The sequence below is a fragment of the Cherax quadricarinatus genome, chromosome 58, assembly GCF_038502225.1.
Source record: "Cherax quadricarinatus isolate ZL_2023a chromosome 58, ASM3850222v1, whole genome shotgun sequence".
Lineage (NCBI taxonomy): Eukaryota > Metazoa > Arthropoda > Malacostraca > Decapoda > Parastacidae > Cherax > Cherax quadricarinatus.
The window spans coordinates 19,814,240-19,834,396 of record NC_091349.1 but is presented as its reverse complement, the minus strand read 5'-3'; the positions used below and the strand labels follow the sequence as shown (position 1 = coordinate 19,834,396).

Here is a 20,157-nt window from a genome sequence, read left to right as displayed (position 1 = left end):
TGACCAAACCACCTCAACAACCCCTCTTCTGCCCTCTGACTAATGCTTTTATTAACTCCACACCTTCTCCTAATTTCCACACTCCGAATTTTCTGCATAATATTTACACCACACATTGCCCTTAGACAGGACATCTCCACTGCCTCCAACCGTCTCCTCGCTGCTGCATTTACCACCCAAGCTTCACATCCATATAAGAGTGTTGGTACTACTATACTTTCATACATTCCCTTCTTTGCCTCCATAGATAACGTTTTTTGACTCCACATATACCTCAACGCACCACTCACCTTTTTTCCCTCATCAATTCTATGATTAACCTCATCCTTCATAAATCCATCCGCCGACACGTCAACTCCCAAGTATCTGAAAACATTCACTTCTTCCATACTCCTCCTCCCCAATTTGATATCCAATTTTTCTTTATCTAAATCATTTGATACCCTCATCACCTTACTCTTTTCTATGTTCACTTTCAACTTTCTACCTTTACACACATTCTCAAACTCATCCACTAACCTTTGCAATTTTTCTTTAGAATCTCCCATAAGCACAGTATCATCAGCAAAAAGTAACTGTGTCAATTCCCATTTTGAATTTGATTCCCCATAATTTAATCCCACCCCTCTCCCGAACACCCTAGCATTTACTTCTTTTACAACCCCATCTATAAATATATTAAACAACCATGGTGACATTACACATCCCTGTCTAAGACCTACTTTTACCGGGAAGTATTCTCCCTCTTTTCTACACACCCTAACCTGAGCCTCACTATCCTCATAAAAGCTCTTTACAGCATTTAGTAACTTACCACCTATTCCATATACTTGCAACATCTGCCACATTGCTCCTCTATCCACTCTATCATATGCCTTTTCTAAATCCATAAATGCAATAAAAACTTCCCTACCTTTTTCTAAATACTGTTCACATATATGCTTCAATGTAAACACTTGATCTACACATCCCCTACCCACTCTGAAACCTCCTTGTTCGTCCGCAATTCTACATTCTGTCTTACCTCTAATTCTTTCAATTATAACCCTACCGTATACTTTTCCTGGTATACTCAGTAAACTTATTCCTCTATAATTTTTACAATCTCTTTTGTCCCCTTTCCCTTTATATAAAGGGACTATACATGCTCTCCGCCAATCCCTAGGTACCTTCCCCTCTTTCATACATTTATTAAACAAAAGTACCAACCACTCCAACACTATATCCCCCCTGCTTTTAACATTTCTGTCATGATCCCATCAGTTCCAGCTGCTTTACCCCCTTTCATTCTACATAATGCCTCACGTACCTCCACCACACTTACAGTCTGCTCTTCTTCACTCCTAAAAGATGGTATACCTCCCTGGCCAGTGCATGAAATTACCGCCTCCCTTTCTTCCTTAACATTTAAAAGTTCCTCAAAATATTCTTGCCATCTACCTAATACCTCCCTCTCCCCATCTACTAACTCCCCTACTCTGTTTTTAACTGACAAATCCATACTTTCCCTAGGCTTTCTTAACTTGTTTAACTCACTCCAAAATTTTTTCTTATTTTCATTAAAATTTCTTGACAGTGCCTCTCCCACTCTTTCATCTGCTCTCCTTTTGCACTCTCTCACCACTCTCTTCACCTTTCTTTTACTCTCCATATACTCTGCTCTTCTTATAACACTTCTGCTTTGTAAAAACCTCTCGTAAGCTACCTTTTTCTCTTTTATCACACCCTTTACTTCATCATTCCACCAATCACTCCTCTTTCCTCCTGCCCCCACCCTCCTATAACCACAAACTTCTGCCCCACATTCTAATACTGCATTTTTAAAACTATTCCAACCCTCTTCAACCCCCCCACTACTCATCTTTGCACTAGCCCACTTTTCTGCCAATAGTCGCTTATATCTCGCCCGAACTTCCTCCTCCCTTAGTTTATACACTTTCACCTCCCTCTTACTTGTTGTTGCCACCTTCCTCTTTTCCCATCTACCTCTTACTCTAACTGTAGCTAAATATTACCCTGCTCACACTCCAACAGATCGTCAGGTCCCAAATACCATTTGTCTCCATTCACTCCTATTGAACACGCTCATGCATGCCTGCTGGAAGTCCAAGCCCCTCGCCCATAAAATCTCCCTTACTCCTTCCTTCCAACCTTTTCGAGGACGACCCCTACCCCGTCTTCCTTCTCCTACCGATTTAAATGCTCTCCATGTCATTCTACTTTGACCCATTCTCTCTAAATGACCAAACCACCTCAACAACCCCTCTTCAGCCCTCTGACTAATACTTTTATTAACTCCACACCTTCTCCTAATTTCCACACTCCGAATTTTCTGCATAATATTTGCACCACACATTGCCCTTAGACAGGACGTCTCCACTGCCTCCAACCGTCTCCTCGCTGCTGCATTCACAACCCAAGCTTCACACCTATATAAGAGTGTTGATACTACTATACTTTCATACATTCTTTGCCTCCATAGATAACGTTTTTTGACTCCACATATACCTCAACGCACCACTCACCTTTTTTCCCTCATCAATTCTATGATTAACCTCATCCTTCATAAATCCATCCACCGACATGTCAACTCCCAAGTATCTGAAAACATTCACTTCTTCCATACTCCTTCCCAATTTCTTTGTTTACTTTCAACTTTCTACCTTTACACACACTCCCAAACTCATTCACTAACCTTTACAATTTTTCTTTAGAATCTCCCATAAACACAGTATCATCAGCAAAAAGTAACTGTGTCAATTCCCATTTTGTATTTGATTCCCCATAATTTAATCCCACCCCTCTCCCGAACACCCTAGCATTTACTTCTTTTACAACCCCATCTATTAATATATTAAACAACCATGGTGACATTACACATCCCTTTCTAAGACCTACTTTTACTGGAAAGTAGTCTCACTCTCTTCTACACACCCTAACCTGAGCCTCACTATCCTCATAAAAACTCTTTACAGCATTTATTAACTTACCACCTATACTTGCAACATCTGCCACATTGCTCTCCTATCCACTCTATCATATGCCTTTTCTAAATCCATATATGCAATAAAAACTTCCCTACCCTTATCTAAATACTGTTCACATATATGCTTCAATGTAAACACTTGATCTACACATCCCCTACCCACTCTGAAACCTCCTTGCTCATCCGCAATCCTACATTCTGTCTTACCTCTAATTCTTTCAATTATAACCCTACCGTACACTTTTCCTGGTATACTCAGTAAACTTATTCCTCTATAATTTTTACAATCTGTTTTGTCCCCCTTCCCTTTATATAAAGGGACTATACATGCTCTCTGCCAATCCCTAGGTACCTTCCCCTCTTTCATACATTTATTAAACAAAAGTACCAACCACTCCAACACTATATCCCCCCCTGCTTTTAACATTTCTGTCATGATCCCATCAGTTCCTGCTGCTTTACCTCCTTTCAATCTACGTAATGCCTCACGTACCTCCCCCACACTTACATTCTGCTCTTCTTCACTCCTAAAAGATGGTATACCTCCCTGGCCAGTGCATGAAATTACCGCCTCCTTTTCTTCCTGAACATTTAAAAGTTCCTCAAAATATTCTCGCCATCTACCTAATATCTCCATCTCCCCATCTACTAACGCCCCTACTCTGTTTTTAACTGACAAATCCTTACGTTCCCTAGGCTTTCTTAACTTGTTTAACTCACTCCAAAATTTTTTCTTATTTTCATTAAAATTTCTTGACAATGCCTCTCCCACTATCATCTGCTCTCCTTTTGCACTCTCTCACCACTCTCTTCACCTTTCTTTTACTCTCCATATACTCTGCTCTTCTTATAACACTTCTGCTTTGTAAAAACCTCTCATAAGCTAACTTTTTCTCTTTTATCACACCCTTTACTTCATCATTCCACCAATCACTCCTCTTTCCTCCTGCCCTCACCCTCCTATAACCACAAACTTCTGCCCCACATTCTAATACTGCATTTTTAAAGCTATTCCAACCCTCTTCAATTCCCCCCCACTACTCATCTTTGCACTAGCCCACTTTTCTGCCAATAGTCGCTTATATCTCACCCGAACTTCCTCTTCCCTTAGTTTATACACTTTCACCTCTCTCTTACTTGTTGTTGCCACCTTCCGCTTGTCCCATCTACCTCTTACTCTAACTGTAGCTACAACTAAATAATGGTCCGATATATCAGTTGCCCCTCCATAAACATGTATATCCTGGAGTCTACCCATCAACCTTTAATCCACCAATATATAATCTAACAAACTACTTTCATTACATGCTACATCATACCTTGTATATTTATTTATCCTCTTTTTCATAAAATATGTATTACTTATTACCAAATCTCTTTGCACCAATAACTCACTACAGTTGTGACCGGGTGTGGAAGTGTGAATTGCTCATTACTCTAAAATTTGTTCATGATTGCAGCCATGTATAAACGTAAGTAACCATTCTTACAGTGTTCATTACCTTTGTAACTTGTGAGTTCATTACCTTTGTAACTTGTGAGTTCATTACCTTGTACCTAGTTCAGCCATCAAAACTTTGGAGCCCGGTCCCTGGACCCATTATGTACCTCTGTAATCTTTTGACTACCGCCCACAGGATGGGTATGGGGTGCATAATAAACATATTAAACTAACTACTCCCTCCATAACATTTTTACCCACTTTAGCATTGAAATCCCCAACCACAAGTACTCTTACACTTGGTTCAAAACTCCCCACGCATTCACTCAGCATTTCCCAAAATCTCTCTCTCTCGTCTGCACTTCTCTCTTCTCCAGGTGCATATACGCTTACTATAACCCACTTTTCGCATCCAACCTTTATTTTACTCCACATAATTCTTGAATTAATACATTTATAGTCCCTCTTTTCCTGCCATAGCTTATCCTTCAACATTATTGCTACTCCTTCTTTAGCTCTAACTCTATTTGAAACCCCTGACCTAATCCCATTTATTCCTCTCCACTGAAACTCTCCCACCCCCTTCAGCTTTGTTTCACTTAAAGTCAGGACATCCAGCTTTTTCTCATTCATAGCATCCACAATCATCTCTTTCTTATCATTTGCACAACATCCACTCACATTCAGACTTCCCACTTTGACAATTTTCTTCTTCTTATTCTTTTTAGTAATCTTTACAGGAAAAGGGGTTACTAGCCCATTGTTCCCGGCATTTTAGTTGACTTTTACAACATGCATGGCTTACGGAGGAAAGATTCTTATTCCACTTCCCCATGGATATAAAAGGAAAAGTAATAAGACCAAGAACTATTAAGATAAAATCAAAGAAAACTCAGATGAGTGTGTATAAATAAACATGTACATGTATGTGTAGTGTGACCTAAGTGTAAGTAGAAGTAGCAAGACATACCTGTAATCTTGCATGTTTATGAGACAGACAAAAGACACCAGGAATCCTACCATCATGTAAAACAATTACAGGCTTTCGTTTTACACTCACTTGGCAGGACGGTAGTACCTCCCTGGCGGGTTGCTGTCTACCATCCTACTACTACTGATATAGATATATATACTATATAGATTTAATGTGGAGGCCCTTGGTATGAAGAGCAATGAATATTTAATTGAGGCAGGTAAGTAATATTTCCCTGGATTGCCTGAGTGAGATCAGATTACATGTAAAATAATTATGCTTGTATGTTAAAATGATTTTGTTATTTTAAAAATAATAAATATTTTCAGGTAGTTGACATAGGATGTGCAGGACTGAAGTTCTTCAGATACCTGAAAAATGTGCCTGGGATTCAGGAAATTCTTTTGCTTGACAAAGATTTTCACATATTGAAGGTGAGTGTACTGAACTGTGTAGTAAATTGTATGCACACATATTTAATGCTTAATTTTTTTTATAGTTAACACTAGTTTATGGTTTTGATTTGTGAGTGAATAATTTTGTTTATAAGTGGTCTTTCTAAACACTTACAGTGTAGCAGATGTAAATTTTGTGATTGTTGATGAATTTCCTTTAGTATTTTTAAAATGTGATTGGAAGTGATTGGAAGTGAATGAAGTGAAGAAAGCAGATACAGATAAGAGAAAGAGATGAAAAAATGCTGAAAAAAGAAATTTGTGGCCAAATTGAATCAAGTTGGCAAAGTTGTTGAAATATAGTAATAAAAGTAATGATTTTCCTGAATATCTTCTAAAATACAGTGGAACCTCGGTATGCGACCTTAATTCATTTCAGAAGGCTGTTTGAGTGCCTCTCTGTTTGAGTGTCGAACAAGTTCTTCCCAACCAATTTTCTGTTTGGTTGGCTGTTATCACTAATCTTTGTAGGCCCCATGGTGATTTATTTATACAAATACAGTGGACCCTCGACATTCGATACTAATCCGTTCCTGAGAGCTATCGAATGTCGAAAATATTGAAAGTCGAATTAATTTTCCCCATAAGAAATAATGGAAATCAAATTAATCCGTGCAAGATACGCAAAAGAATGAAAAAAAAAAATTTACCACACGAAATATTAAGTTTAATGGAATAGAATAGTTACAATAACAACAATAACAATAGATTAATAACAATAGAATAATAAAGATCTGGTGATGATTGATGGGATGGGAGGAGGGGAGAGTGTGGATGGTGTTAGTGTTTAGAAGGGGAATCCCCTTCCATTAGGACTTGAACTGGCAGCCTCACCATGCCTTACCACACTGTGTATGCCACTACGATTCTTAAATCTTTCAAACCAACCTTTGCTGGCCTTAAATTCACTCACATCACCACTAGTTGCAGGCAGTTTCTTTACCAAATCATCATGCACTCCGACACACGCACTCCACTTTCGTACTTTGCAATTATCTCTTTCTTCATTTCAATAGTCATTAGCACCTTTTTTCTTGAAGGGTTGGCACTAGAAGCTTTCTTGGGGCCCATGGTTACTTATTTTGCAGAAACAAGCACCAAAAACAGTGATAATATGGAATGTACCGAATGTATCCTTAGATGCGCGCACACTGGCTAGCTTGTAAACACTGGCACACACGGTGCAGTTCAGGCCACACGTGGACACGTCTTGTATGAATCTTATCGAATGTCGGGTTTTCCATTGAATGTTGAGGCGAAATTTTTGCGTTAAAATGCATCGAATGTCGGATTTATTGAATGTCGATGCCATCGAATGTCGGGGGTCCACTGTAATACAAAAGAAAAAAGTGCCAAAAAATGCGAAGAAACACGAAATAGTTTACAGCGAAGTTCTGGCAGGTTGTATTTGTTTGGTCGAGATGTGAGCTTTGCTCTAGTAGGGAGCTGGTTGTATACCAAGGTTCCACTGTAATATCAGTATTTTGTAATTTCCAACCACTTGTTTTTTATTCTGTCATTGACTCTGATCCCACGACAGCCCTTTGTCAGCTAGTTGATCAGACGGAAGTACAGTGGACCCGCGCATACCGTACGCATCACATAACGTTCAATCCGCATACCGCTCGCTTTTATCGCAAAAATTTTGCCTCGCATACCGCTCAAAAACCCGCTCACCGCTCTTCGTCCAAGATGCGTCCAATGTGCGCCCTTAGCCAGCCTCACATGTGCCGCCGGTGGCATTGTTTACCAGCCAGCCTCCGCGGTAACATCCAAGCATACAATCGGAACATTTCGTATTATTACAGTGTTTTTGGTGATTTTATCTGCAAAATAAGTGACCATGGGCCCCAAGAAAGCTTCTAGTGCCAACCCTACAGCAATAAGGGTGAGAATTACTATAGAGATGAAGAAAAAGATCATTGATAAGTATGAAAGTGGAGTGCGTGTCTCCGAGCTGGCCAGGTTGTATAATAAACCCCAATCAACCATCGCTACTATTGGTGGTACAGCTGCTGCTGCTGCTGTACCACCGTCAGCTGCTGCTGCTGCACTGTCAGCTGCTGCTGCTGCTGTACCACCGTCAGCTGCTGCTGTACCATCGTCAGCTGCTGCTGTAGTACCGTCTGCTGCTGCTGTAGCATCGTCTGCTGCTGCTGTAGCACTGTCAGCTGCTGCTGTAGTACCGTCTGCTGCTGCTGTACCACCGTCAGCTGCTGCTGTAGCACTGTCAGCTGCTGCTGTAGCACCGTTGTTGGTGTGGCTTATTGAGAATACCAAGAAACAATTAACCCCAGAGGATTTGCCACCCAGGATAACCCAAAAAAGTCAGTGTCATCGAAGACTGTCTAACTTATTTCCATTGGGGTCCTTAATCTTGTCTCCCAGGATGCAACCCACACCAGTCGACTAACACCCAGGTGAACAGGGAAAAATGCCTGGAACTAGTGCTCATATTGGTGAATTTAAAGCCAGCAAAGGTTGGTTTGAGAGATTTAAGAATCGTAGTGGCATACACAGTGTGATAAGGCCTGTTCTGGAAGAAAATGCCAAACAGGACCTACAGTACTCAGGAGGAAAAGGCACTCCCAGGACACAGTGTCTCATCAGTCATTGCTGCATCTTCAATAAAGGTAAGTGTCATTTATTCTTCATTTAGTAGAGTAGTACATGCACAATATATATTGTGCATGTACTACTCTACTATTGTGCATGTATCCTTCTCTTTGTGTGTAGGAAAATGTATATTTCATGTGGTAAAAATTTTTTTTTCATACTTTTGGGTGTCTTGCACGGATTAATTTGATTTCCATTATTTCTTATGGGGAAAATTCATTCGCATACCGATCATTTCGCATAACAATGAGCCCTCTTGCACGGATTAAAGTCGCTATGCGGGGGTCCACTGTATCTTTATTGATTGTTCCCAAATACTGTATGTAAGTTTTGACTGAAAATAATGTTGTACATTCCATAGAAAAGCTGAAACCTTTGGCATTGAAAAAAAGTATGATTGATGGATTGTTAAAAGCAGCAGGAACCTTTAAGATTGTAGTGTTTTTATGCATTACTCATTCTCCTGTAATTCTTGTTTCTACATTTTTTCTACTCCCTTATATTTATTATGTCTCAACCCCTTCTTTCAGACAAAGCTGTTTTATCATGAATTTTACATAGTATTATCCATGTCCTTAACTTCCTGTATCCATGTCTGCAGAAACAGTCTTCAGTGAATTGGTCTTTCATTATATTGTGTGCTACTGTAATAATATGAGCTGGTACCTGAGAGCTTTAACTGAATAATATTGTTTTGTATTGTCAGTTCATAAACTAGTAACACTCACCCTTTGCCATAAATAGACAATTATAACTTCATTTGAACTATTATCTTCTAACTTTAATTTTTTTTTTAGGTTTCTGTTAACCCTTTTTCTGTCAAACTGTTGATCCACGAATTACTGCTAGTGCTCTGATCATTGATCGATACACTATTTTTCCTGTGTTAAAATTTGGTACCATATTTAAAAGCTCTTGGCCTACATAATACCTTATTGGAGCACCAGTTCAATTGAGCACCAACTCCAGCAAACAGCATGGCAAACCCCAGGGATTCACTAATGCCATGTTGTATTAACGCTCTCCTTTTCGAGTACTTCCAATTGTATTTTGATTAGCCACTCACGAACCTGATTGTCAGTCAGACAAACAGGTATTACACATGTTGCAGAATCATCACAGCTGCACTGGTGCAAAGATTCAACTGGCCGAAATGTATCTAGTCCTTGCCACAGTCACGCTTGTGCCTTGTATCTACAAGTTCAGTATAGCATAGTACTGGTCAACAGACTTTTACATCAGTACCCAAATCTTCTGTGACCACCACCTCTTGCAACAGATTCATGCTGTTGCCATAAATAAAGAACAAAAAGGTACAATACCATGACTGGAATAATGCACAAAAATTAAACCATCTTTTGATGACATTTCAGTCTGACTTTGACCATTTACGACAAAACGTTGTCATAAGCTCCTCTCTTCTGTGTGCGGGTTTTTTTTAGTGTGTTGCTATGAATGTTGCGCTTCTCAGACAGGCATACACCCAACAGAAACAACCTGCTATACAAAATCCAGGATGTATTTATGTACCTGAAACAAAAATTCAGTGCCTAGTTTGGCAAGGGCCATACATTGTTCACTGGCAACTGGTATACATCCCCATGCTCGCTCGCTGATTTCGTGTATGTGAACAATACTGATATGTGTGGAACGGTGAGAACAAATAGAAAATATGTGCCAAGGTTCACTGGGGTCAGTGCTGATGGGTCAGTATGCCATCAGCATTGTGGGATGAATGCACCATCAGCAGTGTAAAGTGCTACTCTGACACCATGCTTCAAGGAGTTTCATACACTCCAGCACTTCAGAATACATTGGCGGGACCTGTAAATAATTTGTATATATTTTTATACAGTAGTATGTGACCCGAGTAGGTGGACATGTTCACTAGTCAGTGTGTAAATGTGATTGTTTCATTAATATTTCCATATATAATATTTGTGTCAGAACAACCATTGGCTGTGAATTCACAAGATTTACTCTCAATTATAAATATCAGAACCTAAAAACTGCATAAATCAACATCAGATGAGAAAACACAGGTTATCTGAGAAATTTCTACAAGTAGCAGGACTCCATGTTGCCATCACATGAGCATCCATTGCCAGTTTCATTGCTTTGTATCTCAGTAAGTACTGACCTTAATTTTTTTTATTAAAATACCTATAAAAATTTATCTTTTTTTTTCTTTCTTCTTTCTTTCAACACACCGGCCATATCCCACCAAGGCAGGGTGGCCCAAAAAGAAAAACAAAAGTTTCTCTTAAATTTAGTAATTTATACGGGAGAAGGGGTTACTAGCCCCTTGCTCCCAACATTTTAGTCGCCTCTTACAACACGCATGGCTTACGGAGGAAGAATTCTGTTCCACTTCCCATGGAGATAAGAGGAAATAAACAAGAACAAGAACTAGAAAGAAAATAGAAGAATACCTAGAGGGGTGTGTATATATATGCTTGTACATGTTTGTGTAGTGTGACCCAAGTGCAAGTAGAAGTAGCAAGACGTACCTGTAATCTTGCATATTTATGAGACAGACAAAAGACACCAGCAATCCTACCATCATGTAAAACAATTACAGGTTTTCGTTTTACACTCACTTGGCAGGACGGTAGTACCTCCCTGGGTGGTTGCTGTTTACCAACCTACTACCTAGGTTATCTTTTTTTCTTTACATAAAAAATGAAAACATTTGGAGCACTAGCAGAGATGCATTGATCAGCACCCTAACAGTTAGAGTTAATACGATATATTAGACCTAAAAGATAAAGATATTATGTAGATTTTAAGACTAGATTAGATTTAGCCCAAGATGACTCACGAAATCATAATGACACGATTGCAAACAAACCATACCACGGGCAGGGAAAGAAACCGCGATGGTCTGGAGTTTTGAGACTCCCCGCCCGTGGTGTGGTTAGCCCAAGATGCTATGCATTGCATGGGTCTTCATGTTTTTTTTATGTCTTTTATGTTCAGTAGTTTTGAAATAAAGAATTAGATTGAACTGAATTGAAATTAAGAAAACAGTATAATCATGAGGGTAAAGGAGGCTTTGAGTTTTAGAGGCTTGAGCATCCAGCAGGTTTGTGGGAGTGTGAGATAGGAGTGAATGGAGACAAGTAATTTTTAATGGATGTGCTGTTGAAGTGTGAATAAGGTTACTTTTATGAAGGGATTTTGGGAAACTGGTGAGCTGGACTTTATTCCTGGAGGTGGGAAGAGCAGTGCATGCACCATGAAGGATGGCTGGTGGGAAGAGCAGTGCCTGCACCATGAAGGATGGCTAGTGGGAAGAGCAGTGCTTGTACTTTGAAGGATGGCTGGTGGGAAGAGCAGTGCTTGCATCATGAAGGATGGCTGGTGGGAAGGGCAGTGCTTGCAACATGAAGGATGGCTGGTGGGAGGAGCAGTTCTTGCACCATGAAGGATGGCTAGTGGGAAGAGCAGTGCTTGCATCATGAAGGATGGCTGGTGGGAAGGGCAGTGCTTGCATCATGAAGGATGGCTGGTGGGAAGGGCAGTGCTTGCAACATGAAGGATGGCTGGTGGGAAGAGCAGTGCTTGCATCATGAAGGATGGCTGGTGGAAAGAGCAGTGCTTGTACTGTGAAGGATGGCTGGTGGGAAGAGCAGTGCTTGTACCATGAAGGATGGCTGGTGGGAAGAGCAGTGCTTGCACCATGAAAGATGGCTGGTGGGAAGGGCAGTGCTTGCATCATGAAGGATGGCTGGTGGGAAGAGCAGTGCTTGCAACATGAAGGATGGCTGGTGGAAAGAGCAGTGCTTGTACTGTGAAGGATGGCTGGTGGGAAGAGCAGTGCTTGTACCATGAAGGATGGCTGGTGGAAAGAGCAGTGCTTGTACCATGAAGGATGGCTGGTGGGAAGAGCAGTGCTTGCATCATGAAGGATGGCTGGTGGAAAGAGCAGTGCTTGTACCATGAAGGATGACTGGTGGGAAGAGCAGTGCTTGCACCATGAAAGATGGCTGGTGGGAAGGGCAGTGCTTGTACTTTGAAGGATGGCTGGTGGGAAGAGCAGTGCTTGCATCATGAAGGATGGCTGGTGGGAAGAGCAGTGCTTACATCATGAAGGATGGTTGGTGGGAAGAGCAGTGCTTGTACTGTGAAGGATGGCTGGTGGGAAGAGCAGTGCTTGTACCATGAAAGATGGCTGGTGGGAAGAGCAGTGCTTGCACCATGAAAGATGGCTGGTGGGAAGGGCAGTGCTTGCATCATGAAGAATGGCTGGTGGGAAGGGCAGTGCTTGCTTCATGAAGGATGGCTGGTGGGAAGAGCAGTGATTGCATCATGAAGGATGGCTGGTGGAAAGAGCAGTGCTTGTACCATGAAGGATGGCTGGTGGGAAGAGCAGTGCTTGCATCATGAAGGATGGTTGGTGGGAAGAGCAGTGCTTGCACCATGAAGGATGGTTGGTGGGAAGAGCAGTGCTTGCACCATGAAGGATGGCTGGTGGAAAGAGCAGTGCTTGTACCATGAAGGATGGCTGGTGGGAAGAGCAGTGCTTGTACCATGAAGGATGGCTGGTGGGAAGAGCAGTGCTTGCACCATGAAGGATGGCTGGTGGAAAGAGCAGTGCTTGTACCGTGAAGGATGGCTGGTGGGAAGAGCAGTGCTTGTACCATGAAGGATGGCTGGTGGGAAGAGCAGTGCTTGTACCATGAAGGATGGCTGGTGGAAAGAGCAGTGCTTGTACCATGAAGGATGGCTGGTAGGAAGAGCAGTGCTTGTACCATGAAGGATGGCTGGTGGGAAGAGCAGTGCTTGTACCATGAAGGATGGCTGGTGGGAAGAGCAGTGCTTGCATCATGAAGGATGGCTGGTGGGAAGAGCAGTGCTTGCATGAAGGATGGCTGGTGGGAAGAGCAGTGCTTGCACCATGAAGGATGGCTGGTGGGAAGAGCAGTGCTTGCATCATGAAGGATGGCTGGTGGGAAGAGCAGTGCTTGCATCATGAAGGATGGCTGTGGATGTTGTATTTTGGAGGCTCATCTGAACTGTAATGTCAGTACACTTCTAGCAAGACAGCAATTAAGTGAATGATGGTGAATATGTTTTCTTTTATGGTCACCCTGACATGGTGGGAGATGGCCAGTAAGGAAAAAAAAAAATCAATATTTTAAGTAATGTTTTTATATGTTATTAATGTCAGTGTTGTTTCTTATATCAGGATAATGAGTATCGCATCAAACCCCTGCCAGCAGACTTCTTAATTTTGCGTAAACTACCTCTTAATGTTAAAGCAGTGTGTGGGGATGGCAGAAAATATGACCCATTGCTCTCAGAAACTCAAGTTGTCACCATGATTGAACTGTGAGTTATATTTTATATTTTATGTTGAACACGCATTTTACATTGCTCTCCATTCAAATAACTCTTGCTAGTATATTTTTCATGTATAACTACAGCATAATAATGAGCTATGATAAACAGATTAAATGTTATTTTAGTGCCAGGAATGCCTGCATTGTTTATCCTGGACCCCATTTTGATAATCTGTGAAATTGGCCAAATTTCCAATTTCCGATCACTTTATTGGGTAGTTGAAATAGTTGATTGTGGGATTTCTTGTGCTCAGTAGATAAAATGGAACACATACTAGCAAAACAGCTAAGAATTTGGTCTAATGAAACAATGTAATTGGCCAAAAATAGGACTCGAAGTGGGCAAAATTGTCAGTGTGTAAATACCTCCGACACAGCAAAATTCGCGAGTGTAATTTTGTCAGTTTTTAATCAAATTTTGTACTTTTTGTTTTATTACATTCAGAGAAAGATTCTCTACCACTTATCCCTTTCAGGGTCGAGACCCTCGATCCTTAACCCTTTCAGGGTCCAAGGCCAAAATCTGAAGTGGTGCCCCAGTGTCCAAGAATTTAAAAAAAAAAAAATGTTATTTTTTCTTATGAAATGGTAGAGAATCTTTTTGTGAATGTAATAAAACAAAAAGTACGAAATTTGATGGAAAATTGACGAAATTATGCTCTCGTGAATTTTGATGTGTCAGCGATATTTACGAATCGGCGATTTTGCCGACTTTGACTCCCATTTTAGGCCAATTACATTATTCCAGTCGACCAAATTCTCAGCTATTTCACTAGTATTACTTCTATTCTATCGATTGAGCACAAGAAATCGCCAAGTCAACTGTTTCAACTACAAAATAAAGTGACCGGAAATTTGTAATTTGGCCAATTTAACACAAAGTTCAAAATATTCCAATTTCAAAATAGGGTCCAGAATAAACAATGTAAGTATTCCTGGCACTAAACTAACATTTCCTCTGTTCATTAGTTATGTTTTGAGGCTTTACAAATAAATTCCATTTTGATTTTTTATTCACATAATGAATTTTTATTCACACCAAAAAATAGAAGATTTACTGTTATGCAATATTGTAATAATTGTATAAATATCATCACCACATTTGTGAATGTATATTAGACCCACCAGCTGGCGTGTATTAGACGTGTGAGGTCGTTTGTTTACTCTTGAACATCGGCAAAAATTTAACATTTCCGCCACTTTGAGCTCAATTTCAAGCCATTTCCAGTGCTAACACCAATCAAAATTATCTCTATTTCTGTAATATGTCTTCCATTCTATCAAATGAGACCAAGAAATCACAAATACAACTATAAAAAACATACGAAAAAACACTGCAAAGTCGCTGTTTTAATCAAAAATCATGGTCTCAGTTTTTTTTCTCTCATTATACACAGTGTGCTGCAGGATTTGTTTTATGTGGTGCACACATACCACATAGATGTATTCTCTCATATCTAGGCCCAAATTTACCACTCACAGTTTATCAGAGTGAGCTGAGCTCATGACGTAGATCTACGGTTTGGACCCTGAACGTAAAGCCGTAGATCTACGGGACGGACCCTGAAAGGGTTAACTCCTACTCAGGGTAGAAAAATATTCAAAATATAAAATTATTTTTTTTTGTGTAATGATAGAGAATCTTTTTCTTATCATAATGACACCAAAAGTATGAAATATGATGGAAAACTTACAGAATTATGCTCTTGCAAAGTTATTGACATCGACAATATTTTCGCATCAGCAATTTAACCCACTTTGAGCCCAAGTTTCTGCCAATTCCAATGTTTCAGCCTACTAAAACCATAGCTATTTCGCTAGAATTCCATTTGTTCTATTGATTGAGTACAAGAAACTGCCCATTTACCAATTTCAACTACCCAGTAAAGTGGTCAGAATTTGATAATTTGGCCAATTTCACACAAATTTCAAAAGATGCCAATTTCAAAATAGGGTCCAGGATAAACAAGACAGACATTCCTGGCACTAAAATAACATTTTATCTGTTTATTACATTACTTTTGCTTTCCATTTTGAATTTTTATTCTCACAAAAAATTGAAGATTTACTGTTATGTATACTACTGCATCGTTGTAAAAACTTGTGCAAGAATATTAGACTCACCATTGATGTATATTGGATGCGTGGCGTGATTTGTTTACTCTTGAACATCGGCAAAAATCGAACATTTTCACAACTTTTCGCTCAATTTCAAGGTACTTGTCATCGTGAAACCAATCAAAATTATCTCTATTTCTTTTCTCATTATGCACTGTGTGCTGCAGGATTTTTTTTTATACTGCACACACTGACCACGCAGACCCATTCTTTCACATCTAGGCCTACCAGCCTTTTCCCGCTTGATTTGAGGGCGCTAGAATTTATGTGTACTAGTACGTCACCAACACTGGTGGGTAAGACGTATATACTAGTACGTCAGAAACCCTGAAAGGGTTAATAAGAAAAAAATTTTTTTGTTTTAATTCTTGGACTCTGTGGTGAATTTTCAAATTAGGGGTCTGGACCCTCAAAGGGTTGAGTTTTATTTGCCTCCTAGTCATTCTATTTTGTTCCATCCTCTCTAAATACCCAGATCACCTCAATAACCCCTCTTCAGCCATCTGGATAATACTTTTAGTAACCCCACGCCTACTTCTAATCTTCAAGCCATGAATTCTCTGCATAATATTCACACTGCACATTGCCTTCAGACATGACATCTCCACTGCCTCCAGCCTCCTACTACAGCATTTATAACCCATGCTTCACACTCATACAGGAGCATTGGTAACACTATACTCTCATACATTCCCCTCTTTTCTTCCATGGATAACATTCTTTGTCTTTACAGACTTCTTAGTGCTTTACTCTCCTTGTTCCCCTTGTCAGTTCTATGTTCACCTCATCTTTCAAAGACCCATCTGCTGACAAGTCCACTTCCAAATATCTAAAGACACTCACTTCCTCTAAACTCCCTCCCTCCAATCTGATATCAAATTTTTTATTATCCTCATCGCCTTGCTCTTTCCAATGTTCTCTTAGATTTTTCTTCTTTTACATAGCCTCCAAAATTCGTCCACAAATCTTTGCAGCTTCTCTTCAGAATCTCCTAGAAGCACAGTGTCATCAGCAAAAAGAAACTGTGACAACTCCCACTTTGTGGGAGTTGTCACAGTTTCTTTTCAAAATCCTTAAATGCAGTGAAGACTTCTTTACCCATATCTTTCTAAATACTGTTCATGTATATGCTTCAATGTAAACATTTGGTCAACACACCCCCTACCCTTCCCAAAACCTCCTTATTCATCTGTGATCGTGCTTTCCATCTTACCCTTAATTCTTTCAGTAATTAATAGCTCTACCATACACTTTACCAGGTATGTTCAACAGGCTTATTCCCCTATAATTCTTACACAGTCTTCTGTCCACTTTGCTTTTATACAAAGGAACAAACGAACTATGTATGCTTTCTGCCAATCCCTAGGCACCCTTCCCTGTTTTGTACATTTATTAAATAAAAGCACCAACTGCTCCAAAACTATGTCCCCACCTACTTTCAATATTTCTGTCTTGATCCCATCAATTCCAACTACATTATCCTCTTTCATTTTACCCACAGCCTAATGCTCCTCCTCCACTCTCAAATCTGGCTCTTCCTCACTCCTAAAAGATGCAATACCTCCCTGGCCAATGCATGAAATCACAGCTTTCTTAACTTTTTAATTTCACTCCAAAACTTTTTCTTATTCTCAGTAAAATTTGTTGACAGCTCTTCACCCAATCTTTCATTTGCTCTCTTTTTGCATTCATTTACCAGTCTCTTGACCTCTCTTTTTCTCTCCATATACTCCTCCCTCCTTATATAATTCATTTTTTGCAAAAACCTCTCATATGCTAACTTTTTCTCTCTTACACTCTCTTTATTTCATCAATCCACCAGTCACTCCTCTTTCCTCCCGCACTCACCTTCCTATGTCCACAAATGTTTCCCGAACACTAATACAGGTCGGCCATCACTATTCCAGCAATCAGTAATCCAGCACTAATTTCAGCTAGCATAATTTCAAATTTCCGGGGTCGACACACCAACTTGCTGCTACTGTTTGGTGGTGCTACTTGCTGTGTAAGTCATTCCAATTCCTTTTCCTGCTTACTTTTTGCCCTAGCCATGGTTCCAGTGAATAAAAGAAATGCTTCTCATTGTGTAAAGCACATTCACGGTACATTATCTGTAAAAGATATGGTGGCTTTGAAGCCACTGTCGGTTTCCATGAACTCAGCTCAATCAGATTTGCTCTGACCGGTATTTTGGGCCTACATATGAGAGAATAGGTCTGTGTGGTAAGGGTGCACTATATAAACAAATCCTGCAGCACACAGTGCATAATGAGAAAAAAATGCGACCATGTTTTTGGTGTAAAACAGTGACTTTGCGGTGTATTTTCGTATGGTTTTTATGGTTGTATTTTTTTTGTCTCATTTGATAGAATGGAAGATATATTACAGAAATAGATATTATTTTTATTGGTTTCATGACAAAAAGTTCCTTGAAATTAAGCTCAAAGTAGCAGAAACCTTAAATTTTTGCCAATGTTCAAGGGTAAAAAAAATGATGTCACCGTCCAATACGTGTCCAACTGGCCAGTCTAATATGCAGTCACGAATGGTTTGACATTATTTATACAATTATTACAATCATGCAGTCTGCATAACAGTAAATCTTCTATTTTTTTTTTTTTTAATAATTCAAAATGGAAAGCAAGAGTGATATAAGAGGAGCCTGGAGATGTGACAAATGAACAGTAAAATTGTTATTTTATTGCCAGAAATGTCTGCATTGCTTATTCTGGACCCTGTTTTGAAATTGGCATCTTTTGAAATTTGTGTGAAATTGGCCATATTACCAATTACTGACCACTTTATTGGGTAGTTGAAATAGGTGAATGGGCGGTTTCATGTACTCAGTCGACAGGATACAAGGCTTTCTAGCATAATAGCTGTAAGTTTGGTAGACTGGAACACTGGAATGGGCCAAGAATAGGGCGTAAAGTGGGTGAAATCGCTGATGCGTAAGTATCGCCATTGGGTTAAGTGTATTCTAACCTAACCACTCTGTGATCCAGCAGAATCACTAATCCAGGACCCTACAGGTCCTGATGATGCCAGATTAGTGATGGCCAACCTGTACTACATCCTTCTATCAACCCTGTACCTCTTCAACCTCCTCGTTACCTATACTCTTTCTGCCAACATTTGCTTATATCTTACCCTAACAACCTCCTCCTCTTTTTCATAAACCTTCACCTCTCTCTTTCTTGTTGATTTTATTATCCTTGTATACCATCTACCTTTTACTCTGACTGTAGCTACAACTTAAAAAGGATCTGATATATCTGTTGCCCCTCTATAAACATGCACTTCCCAAAATCTGCCCATCGACTTTTTATCCACCAATACATAATCCAACAAACTACTGTCGTTATGCCCTATATCATATCTTGTACATGTATACTTATCCTCTTTTTCTTAAAATGTGTATTACCTATTACTAAACCTCTTTCTATACAAAGTTCAGTCAAAGGACCCCCATTATCATTTACCCCTGGCGCCTCAAACACCTACCATGCCCTCTATTACCATTTCTCTCACTGTAGCATTCAAGTCCCCCACCACAATTACTCTCTCACTTTGTTCAAAACTACTTAACACTCATTTAACCCTTTCAGGATTGGTGCCGTACTAGTACAGCTTGCATGCCAGGGTTGGTGCCGTACTAGTACCCATAAATTCTAGCGCCTTCAAATCTAGCAAGAGAAAGCTGGTAGGCCTACATATGAAAGAATGGGTCTGTGTGGTCAGTGTGAGCAGTATAAAAAAAAATCCTGCAGCACACAGTGCATAATGAGAAAAAAAAAAACTTCGACCGTGTTTTTGGTATAAAATAGCGACTTCGTAGTGCATTTTCGTATGCTGTTTATGTTGTATTCTAGTTTTCTTGGACTCATTTTATAGAATGGAAAACATATTATGGAAATTGAGATGATTTTGATTGGTTTCATAATGAAAAGTACCTTGAAATTGAGCTCAAAGTAGCAGAAATGTTAAATTTTTGCCAAAGTTCAAAAGTAAACAAATCATGCCACGCGTCCAATACACGTCAACTGGTGAGTCTGTTATTCTTTCACAAGTGCACTGATATTATTTATACCATTTCTACACTATTTCTACACGAATGCAGTAGTCTGCATAACATAAACATTCTATTTTTTGTGAGAATAAAAATTCAAAGTGGAAAGCAAAAGAAATGTAACAGAGGCCTGGGGACATGAGTAATGAACAGA

At 39.8% G+C, this 20,157-nt stretch overlaps 1 protein-coding gene across 12 annotated transcripts in view; it reads left to right on the top strand.

Annotated features, from left to right (window-relative positions):
- Positions 1–20,157, top strand: part of Hen1 (Hen1 methyltransferase) — a 371,894-nt gene that overhangs the window by 139,861 nt on the left and 211,876 nt on the right. For all 12 annotated transcript variants that reach the window (XR_011393634.1, XR_011393633.1, XM_070097635.1 and 9 more), the window contains 2 exons: positions 5,730–5,834; positions 13,663–13,805. Coding sequence is in view for 10 of the 12 variants with exons in the window: in XM_070097635.1 (XP_069953736.1) it covers positions 5,730–5,834; positions 13,663–13,805 (248 nt within the window). In the remaining 2 variants the exon portion in view is untranslated. The remainder of the gene's footprint in view (positions 1–5,729; positions 5,835–13,662; positions 13,806–20,157) is intronic.